We start from the raw sequence: 11152 nt of genomic DNA, 5'->3' as shown, positions 1-11152 counted from the left end.
ACCTATGAGTAAAAAGTGCTGTACTAAAAGTAAAATCTGTAAAAAAGGCATGGAAGATGAGAAATAAATAAAATAACGTACCTGTAATTGTGTCCAGCTCAATGTCTCCAAATCCATGACCCAAATATCATCCAATGAGCGATTAGGTAACGGCAACCCACCAATCAAAATCACTTTCTTCTGATATTCGACACACACGTGTGAATGTCTCGGCTCAGGATAAATCATAGAGTCTAGTGTACCATCTTTTGAAGTACATCTCAATTTTTCCCATATTTTTGTGTCGTAATTAAAACTGTGTAAGTATCGAAACCCAAAAATACGATACGAAGTAGCCCCGCCTAAAACGTAGAACCGATTGTCTTTAGATATAGAGGCGTGTCGATAGCGAGGCTCTGGGATTGTATCCCGATGAATGGAACAAAAATTATGAGCAGTCCAAAACATGTTATGTAGACAAAACGAATGCAAATCGTTTTCAAATTCAAGTCCAAGTGTGCCCGCAAAAACGTACAGTTTCCCGGCCGGTGAAATAGTAATACTTTGTCCGTATTTCGGATTCGGTGCCGCATTCCGTATTTCCGTACACTCACATGGCTTGACCTTGATCTCGTTTTCATCACATCCTTGAATTATGGCTTGATCCTTGGCTAGTTTGGTCAAGTTAAACCATTTGTAAGAACGTAAACAATACAGTGATAAATGATTACTGTTCTGTTCAGCGAATGGGTAGCCGGTGCCCCCAAAAGTAATGATTTTTTGGTCCCAATACGTCATTGATATAGAAGCACCAGATAATGGCGACCCATTTTCTTTGTCCGGTAAAATGGTCCATACGTTAGCGGAGGTGTTATATCTGAAAAACAAATGCATTTTCAATAATTAAATAACCATTGACCGGAAATAAATTACATGGAAATTGACGTTCTTATACAGCATGATTTTGACATGCCTAATTTTCACATAAGGCAAGCTAAAGGTCATCTCCTCTATTGTTCTTCAATTTTGGGGGGGATGATACTCAAGGTAAACGCCCTACCGTATTTTTGGCCCTTCAGGGTCCCTACTCAAAGCGTCTCCAAAGCGCACTGTAAGGGTCGAAATGAGCAAAGATCAGAAAAAGTGCACTCTAAGGGTGTAAAATTTGTAATATCTGACCTAATTTTGCCTAATATCGTTTAAAGCCATTCCTGAGCATTTACAAATTTCAATAAAAAAATTTTAACGAACAACGTTAAAGTGAAGACTAGAAAAATGGAGCTTTTTATCATAGCTTGTGCTACGACCTTCAGCCAAGTTGTCAAGCTGATTCCAAAAACACAACGCTTTTTTTTAACGTAGGTTTATCTCGTTAAAAGATACAACCCCTAAAAGGTGACTGCAACCCCATATGTCGCTGTTTTACCTTTGACATTAATAGGCTCCCTTTTACTTGATTTTAACTATTTGAAATTCAAATGATGTACACGTTTTTTATAAGAACATTCATTTAGATTCAAATGGTCATAGTGAAAAATCAATTTCGGAATTTGAAGATAAAATCTTATATGTTCGCTTCTTTGACATGTTTAAAAACAAACTGCGTTTGAAAAAATGAATTTAAGTAATTAATCGGACCTGAGAAAAACTGGCTCTAACAGAGAATAAAGTTACCTTTACAGAGACAAGGCGAAAATGTGACTCATAGAGCACATTTTCAAAAAAAATTCTAACCTTCTAGAGATTTTTATGATTTTTCAAGTTTTTCGTACCTTAAATAATTCAGAGACTTGGGAAGGTCAAATCAAACCTTAGCATCAGCACATACCTACCATTAATAGAATGCAATAAATGGAACGGGGCTAAAGCTTTATTGTCACCCAGTGTGGCCAAGTTACATATCAATATCATACCAATATCTTTGACTATTTACAAAAATATTACAATTTTTACACCTCGTAGATAAATCAAAAAACATACATGTTTTTTTTTTATAAACATGTGTCTGCCCCTACATCAGGCTTGCATTATGCTTAGCATTCTATTGTTCTCAAACAATAGAGCCATTGTTTAGGTGCCAAAAACTGAGCCTGCGTATGCTTATAAACGTTATGCTTAAAAGAAAAAAACATGTAGTTTCTCAATATTTCAAAATTTTAGTCATATAGATTGTTCACCTATAATATATCATTCCAATTCTAACGGTATATAACTTCCTACTTTAGCATAACTTGGGCTGAGAATTTGTTTGAAAGGTAATTAAAGTATCTACATACTTTTGAGATGACAGACTTTAATGACAGATACATAATAAATACTATCTCAATAAAACAAAATCAAACACAATCAACTTTGAGGGGCATTTATTTTGCCGATGCGTTGAAAAATAAATATAAAAAGAATTCAATTTTGCCACTAAGGGCTATTTCTGGCAAAATATTGCTATTAGATACAAAAAAATAACTGTTTCAAGGCTCGAAAAGCACAAATTTGGAAAATGACATAAATATTTTAAATTTGATAGAAATTCTAAGGCCAATTTTTTTTCTGCAAAAAGGTTTCACTTCTATTTCTTTTTTTGATCAATAACCAATCAATTTGTTCCAATATTCGATAGGTAATGAAGCCTATTAAAAATTTTGAGTATTGATCATTGATTGGATTTGAATGATTGATTAAACTTGCAACCATTAAATAATCAATCTGGATTGATCATCTTAGAGCCAATTATTGAATAATCGATCAACTAATGTAATCGAGCCTTCCCTAATGTCATAATTAGCATAACATTATCGAATACCTATCAATTACTATACGTTTTTCTAATGTCAACATCCCCTTTTTAATTTTGACATCCTTCTTTAAAGATCGATAATCAAAATTTTACAGGAAGCGCAATTGGATATCAGTTGTAATTGTGATAGATTTTCCATCGATTTATTATAAAGATGTTCGATCACAATTGACAGCCAATCGATTAAAAAACTAATCTATTATCAGTTAGAATAGTCTCGATTATCAAAATCAATCGACATCCAATCAATCGGTTGTTTATAAATTAGTCATCGATTGACATTGAGTCTGGAAAATGACAATTAACACATCGCACCTACCTAGTTAACAAAAGGTAACTTCTATCACTTAGGTATAGATTGACACCCCCTACTGTGAATTCTTCCATGAAATACTAAGTAAACGATAATCTTTCTTACAACACAACCTAATCAAATATCAACAAATAATTATACCTGTAAAAATGAAGATCATACCTGTCTGTATTGTTGTTGTGTGTAGTGATGCTCAAGAGCAACTCTTTAATTGTAAGATTCCTATCGCTTTATTGGTGCATATTTACTAACTACACAAACATAAAATACTATGCTAAAAGAAATTAAAACCTCTTTAAGTACTCTAAAAACACCAAAAACATGATAAAAATACAAAAATTCAGAGCAAGTCTGAGAGCATGATCAAATCCGCCATTTAAAAAATCGAGCAATGTTTACGAATGCTTGGTTCAACCTAGCACTTGCGGACTGGAATCATTAAATTTTATCTTAGCGAGTGAGCCCATATTTTAGACTTCGAGAATGTTCTAGAAGTTTCAACTACTTTCTTTTTCTAATTTTTTTTCCACACCGCCGCCGCCACCGCGAAAGCATATTGTAATACTTTCGCTAGGCGAAATTAATAAAACATCAAAACGACGCTATTCATATACTTTTCACAAAAAAAGCCTAATCTCCTTGGGGAAATCATTTTATTGTTTCAAACTTTTTATAAGTTAATGAAACTATTTCTTTATTTAGATTTTTTCAGAAAAATGTTCTACTTGGCTACATCCCAAGTTATAGCTGTTTTTGTATGGAAATTTAGTGGAGGAAATTGCCAAAAATGAGGTTTTTTGGAGATTTTAAAGGAAAGATACTTCCACAAAAATTTTGCGAAATTGTATTTTTAGATACTAAATAGATACATCACCTGAACCAAAAAAAATTCCAAAATGTTTGATTTTTTACCGAGATTAGGGCTTTGAAAGGTGAAATATTCTTCTTCGAAAAACTCTTCGTTCTCTTTTTCATTTAATTTTTTCATCTCAATTTTTCAATTTTCAAATTCTAAAAAGGTAGGTTTAAGAGGACATATAAAAAAAGTTCTACATTAACCTTTTTTAAATGCAGAAATCGTCATTTAAGTTGGTGTAAAATCGAAAAATTGGGTATGTCCAGAGCCCTTAAGTCACGTCAAGTCGACCTCAATTCGTATATACAGCAACATTTTTTTAATCTTTTCCATTCTTTTACACTGATGATACATTTGACGTTCTCAATTTGACGTTTTACAACTCATCAATAAGTTTCGTTTTCGATTAAATTGAAATTGCCTTCAAACTTTCCGAAGAAACTCTCATAATTGACAGTTTATTGTTTACTGAGCTAATTTTATTGTGAAGATTTCAAGTCATATTCTCACATTCAATTTGAAGTATAAAAAGGTATTTACGAGAAATCTCCCAACTATTACTCGATGTACTCCGAAAACTAATTCAAATTCCCCTTAAAATAAAGATAGAGAGCATCAACAATGCTATCTTTATCATCCTAAGGGCTTTTGACGGGAACCGTCTAGTATGATCCTATTTGTTTCAAATAAACATACATTAACAACGTTTAACTCAAGGAGGGACGTTTATTGGAGGAGAAGTAATACGGTATTCTGAAGTATATAAGAATCGAATTTTCCATTACATACGATTATTCTTATAAAAAGCGTTTATATACAAATTGAATACTGATCATGATAAAAATTAGTAATTTAACATATACAATTATACGGTATTGAAAAAGTAATTAAAGCTATGATGTTTTTCAAATAAAATATCAGAGCCAACATCAGCAAAAAGGTGACGAAATATAAAACAGTTGGTGATGAATTTTTCGAATTTTTATTTTATTATTTTTGACCATTATTTTAACAGATAAGGTTTTTATATTTTGCAATGATATCTTCATAGTCTATGAGTCATAAGTGAAGTGACAAAATTAACCCTTTAACGACCGATGACGAAATATCAATCACCTTCGAAAAATGGTTCGGTACAGGTTATTTTACAATTTTTTTTCTAGACATTGCACATATATTATATACAGAATTTTCAGGTGAAGAGCCAAATGTAAATTTTGGAAATGCCAGAAATATATCATTATTATTATTATTATTATTATTATTTAAAAAAAAACTCAGTTTAAAAGGCCGCGGTATTTTAGGAGCGGACAAATAAAAAGACGTTGTCGTTAAAAGGTTAATGAAAATAGCTTATTTAAAATATTAAAAAATAAAATAATTTAAAATGGGCCTAAATTCGTAATGCTTGTCATAGTCCGACCACTATCATCTGGAAAGTTGTAAAAGAGTTTCAAGTGAAAATCTTTTCTTTTTTCCGCCATTATAAAAAAAAAACAGATAAAATACCTGTAAATACTCACTATTTAGATGATAAGTGCACAGAAGATAGGCTTTAGTTTAGACGGCAATTTTCGCCCTACCTATTTTCCAATCGTGAATTGAAGCTGGCAAAAAGTTGGTTGTCTAAAATTAATGCGTCTCCTTCTTTTGATGTAGTCCAAACTTTCTGTTTATTTTTGCATACTTTAACAATGGGAATAGGCATGGCCAAAAGACGATCGTCAAAACTAGAGCAAATAAGGGGCGTCGAGACTAGAGCAAAAACGACTTTTCTATTTGAAAACAACCACCAAAGCCTGTTATCCAGCCAGCATCTTCAAATCGTCTATCCAATAATTAAAAGATTTCGGAATCCCAAGATCTGCTAAAGTTTGTTTATCAAGACACTTGTTTTGTTTGAGTTGCTTAGCAACAAACGTCCAGCATTGTCTTTTTAATGATTTTACATTCATTTGGCAAACATGGAGCTTGTTGACGCGTTTTTTCTGAGTATCGGTTCCACCGAAAACATATAATTCGTTGTTACACATCGTTGCTGCGTGGAAGTAAATTGGACTTGGAAAAGCACTCTGAAAAAAAAGAAGAAGAAAATCAATTATCATTAAGGCTTAACGAGAAGTTTTTTTCGAGTTGGTGCAATGCAACATGCTCCATCCCACCAACACAAGAAAAAAGTGCAGTTATAAAGGGAGTGTATTGCGAATTCAGATCACCATTAAAAGTCCACGAATAAACGAAGAAAAACGAGGTTTACCCTCACTGGGTACGAGTGCTCCTAAGAGGACATTCAGCCCTAAATTGTGACTCTCGAGTCCAAGCCTGACCCTAACTGGTAATGACCCAATATCCCCTGAGAAGTAACGACAAAAAAACGAGAAAAAACGAGAAAAAACGACAATTAAACGATAATTAAGAATGGCATATTATAATTTTTGATTCAGGTGAACCAACAAACCGTTAGGGTCCGACGAACCAGGAACATTGAATCTACAGTTAGCCAAAGTTTTAAGCTAATAGTATAATTTTGACTTTAAAAAAGATGTATACTATTAGCTTATTTGCAAACAAACTCTGACACTCTGGCTATTTTTATTAGAACATCCAGACGTCAAAATATCAAAACATATCAGAGGGGACGCGTGCAGCCTAACCCTGATTATAATTTGTCCATCTGTTACATGCTATTTTCTACTCAATTTAAAAGGGGGGATGCAAAAGAGTGCTTAACCATGATTACTACGGTGACTTAGAAAATGTCGTATACTAAAACAAGAATCCTATGAAATAGGGTAATACTCGTCCAAGAATAAAGCCAATAATTGCTCCCGAAGGGAGCCTATGTTGCTTCACGAGGCCGTGCTGGGGATCGAGCTGGCGAAAAATTATTCAAGAAAAAAAACGGGACGATGTAACCTAGTGACCGCATCTACTAAAAGATTACCGAGTGGTGAGCTTTTAAGCTAGCTCGACCGCGCGAACAAATATTTTGCGTTTTTGGCGATCCAAAGTCATAGCTTGGAATGCAACAACGCCGCGTGAACAGAAATTTAGCGTCTTTAGCGCCCCAAAGTCATAGCTTGGAATACAACAACAAAAAGCAACGAAGCAGGGACCAGTTGGTTTCAGAAACTAGAAGGTATAATCCCATATACTGTTGTTCTGCAACTTTGATAGTAAGTATATAATACTATTTTATCAAAAGTAATGTTTCAGATAGGAAAAGTAATGTTTCAGATAGGATGTATGATTGAAAATTATTTTAAAGAATTTCTTTTTGCTTTGTATCCTTGTTTGTTGTATAATCAGGCATCAGTTTAATACTTTACTGTTACTTTTGGGTAATTATTATCAGAAATTGGAAAAAACTTTGCATACCACCATTAACGAACCTTCTGTTTATCTCCAGGCGATGTCAATTGAATTCAATTGATCCAAATTTTCGCAATTGAACTATCAAATTTTATCAAACAGAATCAAACTATAAGGTGTTTGGTTACTGAACCTGATCGAAGACGACCCTGTCGAACGAAAGAAATATTTCTATCCCCAGACAAATAAATTGCGCTGCCAGATAAGTGAACCATGCGGCTGGATAAGTGAACTTGTTGTCACTAAGTTCGCATGAAAGCGGGCAGAATAATAGGGATGGTGAAATTGACGTCCATGTGTGATCGCCCAATTTTTTAAGTACGTCTCGCAGACCATGCGTTCAGTCTGGGGTAAGTCTCAAAAAGTAATGTTAAAATCCTCGGACACGCAACAAGAATATCCCTGGAGTCCGGGGAATCGGCAGGGTCGTTCGAACATAATTCAACTTTACCAGAATCTTTTAGTTTCGTGACTGTTCGATTTGGTTGCAGTAATCTAACACCTATCGTTTGATAATGTTAGATTAGATTGGTACCCGTGAAAAAGGGTAATTTGCATCATTTGAGGGAAACTTTACATTCCCTCCAAACTGCAGACCTTTCTTGGTCTGCACCTTGTCTAAGATAAAATGTAAATTAAATGTTTTTGACTTTTGAATTTTTACAATTTTATTACCAGAAAGCTCTACTATTTGGAGGCAATACCAGTTTCCCTCCAGTGATAGCTTTTTCACAGTAATCAAACAGTCTGATCAGTCTGATTGACATCACCTGGATATTTATTACAAATTATCTATTGACAGTTTCTTCTTCTCTATTCCTATTTCAGCTTTATGGTTTTGCCTTCCAGCCTTCGTTCATTCACCATGAGAAATACCATATTAACCGTTAAAGTAGTTTTACACGTTGGATGTATATACCGTCAACTGCTTTAAAGCCAGATTGACATTATATGTTTTTACGAGGTCTGAATCGCTGCTTCAAATACGCTGAGTTTGCCCAAAGATAGCAGTTGTTCAACCAATCATCAAACTTCATTTTAATATAACATTTTAATGACAAGAGAGTTTTGACTTCAAAATGTTGAACAAGAATTGAAATGTTCACAGTGAAATTTTTTCCGCACAAAGCATTGTGGGCAATATGCGGGGATCAAATCTGAGTTTTCATGTTAAGCCGATATTGTCTATTGTCTGCGTTTTTAATGGAGCTGTGCAATGTTTGTGCAATGGGACACCAAAACAGCAACAGCAACCATTTTAACCGAACCTCCACAGAATCTTTTTTGTACTGTCCAAGAAACATGGAAATCTGTTTGTTGTTGAAGAGGATGTCATGTGATGTGACGATAGAGAGAAAAAGCTGACCAGAAAGCAGTATGTCCCATGTTATCTCAAGTAATCCCATTTTAGAGCAGTTGACGGTACACAAACTTGACATTAACACTCCTTTTGTTGGAGAAATTCCTGAAGGATATTTCATGTTATGTTCCTGTTGTTTGGTTGTATTTTGAATCATTTTGGTTTTGGAATGCTTCTGTACCCACTGTATTCTTTACAAAACAATATTACATTACGATATAGACAACAACTTAGCTGAAAATTTTATCATTGTCAAAATGTAGTCTTGGAAATTATAAATTCATGTTTTGATATGTTTGTTATTTATATTTTTGTTATTGTTGTTTCAAAGAAAATGATTTTGAGAAGAAAGTCATTCTAAATATTTCCTGAAGATTATTCCAAGACCCTGCCTATAAAACATTGTTTTGTAATTCAAGCTTTATAAGGTATCTATTTAAGGGGGCATGTTTAGTGCAAGCTATTGCTGAGAAAAATTGAATACTTTGCAATATCACTGTATTTCTGACAAAAATAAACACAGCATTTCGCCTTTTCTGAATTTTAATCAATCACTGTCAAATGCCTGTCATCGGGAGCATCATAGCGAAAGCTACTTGCTAGTAATAATAATTGCTGGTTTATAAAGGGCCGAAAAATTAGATTAGCGTTTTTCATTAATTATTTGTTCAAACATATGTAGATTTTGGCAATCTCCGAGCAGATTCTGGTACTCCCTAACGATGGTACCCAATTACTATAAAGGTATAGCCTAGAAATCTAAAGCTAGTTTGATTCAATCACTAAGATAAATCTGAGGGTTTACTTATTTTTACTAATGGTGAGGGTCCCCCAATGAGTTTTCTCAAAACTTGGCCTCTAAAAACAACCGTAGCCAAAATCTTTCAGACTCAGTCATTCAGATAAATCTGACGGTAAGTTGTGGCTGAAAAACTATCATATTCCAGTATTCCAAAGCAAATTTCAAAATCCTTAAACATTAAAAAATTCAAAGCACCAAAAACGCTATAACCCGGGTATCTATAAGCCTTGTGAATACGGGTAAGTTTAACTATAAGGCTAATGAAGGTCATGGTTCCGTAAGAGAATCTGCCCAGGTTTGCACATCGCTTTGATATTTTTCATCCAGATTTGGATGACTATTAAATGAGCTTTTGAGTGATTATTTTGACTGAACAACAAGGGTAGATTGTCACACTCACCTTATTCCTTCAGAGTAGAGCGTGGTATTCACAAAATGGGTGATCTATTATGAGATAAAGATCTTCTTAGTAGGTAGAGATATCATACAAACTTTATTCTTATCTTTTTCCCTATTTACAGGGCTGCCATTCCCGAGTTATTTATTTTTCCGAGTTAACTTTTCGAGTTATTTATTGATATATTTAACACTAATATTAATATCAGGTAACAAACCCATACAAACAAGTGGAATTTTTCATATCATAACCCGAATATATAAATGATGTAACGTAAAAAACTTGAAAACTTTGAGGCACAAAAAAGCAGACTTAAAATGCATCAAATAACTCTAAAAGTTAAAGGCACGAAAAAAAAAACCGAGTTAAAAACCAAATAACTCGAAAAGTTAAAGCCCTAAAAAAACCCGAAAAATAACTCTGCAGGCTAACTTTACAGGCTTAAATGTTCTTTAGAGAATTACTCATTAAAGCGAAAGGGTATTAAAATAAGCAAAACACGTGTGCAAAATATTCTATGCTTTGTTTTTTGTTGATTATACCAGTATGAAAGCATCGGATTGCTAAATAAGCTATTTATAGTTAAAGCTTTTAATTAATGATCGACTGATTGAATGAAACATAAATATTGAAGTAAAATGAGATTAAAATAAGCAAAAAACAAAATGTTCTATACTTTGCTTTTTGACTACACGTTTTTTTTTATATAAGGAACACGTTTATAAGGAACTCGAGGCTGAAAATGGTCCAAAAAATAAGGAATTGTTTAGGAACTGCTCAGGCTGAGAATAGGAAAATAAGTTTTAAGGAACAGTAAGAGATGGTTATCCAAACTTAGCAGCTATGTAAATAAGGAACTCGATAAGGAACTTTGAGGCTGAAATTCTCTGTAAAAATAAGGAACTCCAGGCTCAGAGCAAAGTTAAGGTTCCTTATAAAAAAAAACGTGTATACCAGCATAATAAGAGATTGATCGGATTGCTTAATGAGACGCGAGTAGCTATTATTATCAAAGCTATATAATTGACTAATCAAATCATTCATAAAAGGAAATTGAATTAATTAAGATATGAACTCCACCATGTGACCTGTACATAATCTATTTAAGTTTTGTCAAAGAAAAGATTTCAAAGACAAGGTTAAATACAGAACAAGTCATGTGTATTTAGAGGATAATATGATACACGTTTTTTATAAGAACATTCAGAATTTTTGAAGCCTTCGGATGTTCTTAATTGTTTGAGTTTTTGAGCCTAAAAATCTTCTTAACGTGTTCTTA

At 33.5% G+C, this 11152-nt stretch overlaps 1 protein-coding gene across 4 annotated transcripts in view; it reads right to left on the bottom strand.

Annotated features, from left to right (window-relative positions):
- Positions 1-11152, bottom strand: part of LOC136813049 (kelch domain-containing protein 10-like) — a 128030-nt gene that overhangs the window by 77043 nt on the left and 39835 nt on the right. For 2 of the 4 annotated variants that reach the window (XM_067069564.1, XM_067069566.1), the window contains exon 6: positions 5274-6014. The exons of 1 other annotated variant lie outside the window; for it this stretch is intronic. In XM_067069564.1, the coding sequence (XP_066925665.1) occupies positions 5745-6014 (270 nt within the window). In that variant the 3' untranslated portion in view covers positions 5274-5744. Of the gene's footprint in view, positions 1-81; positions 857-5273; positions 6015-11152 lie in introns of those variants that run through there. One more of the 4 variants, XM_067069565.1, reaches the window with a different exon arrangement.

This window comes from Clytia hemisphaerica, unplaced genomic scaffold, assembly GCF_902728285.1.
Source record: "Clytia hemisphaerica strain Z4C2 unplaced genomic scaffold, Clytia hemisphaerica genome assembly, whole genome shotgun sequence".
Lineage (NCBI taxonomy): Eukaryota > Metazoa > Cnidaria > Hydrozoa > Leptothecata > Clytiidae > Clytia > Clytia hemisphaerica.
Note: the sequence above shows the minus strand (reverse complement) of the source record. Positions and strands in the feature narration are given on the sequence as shown.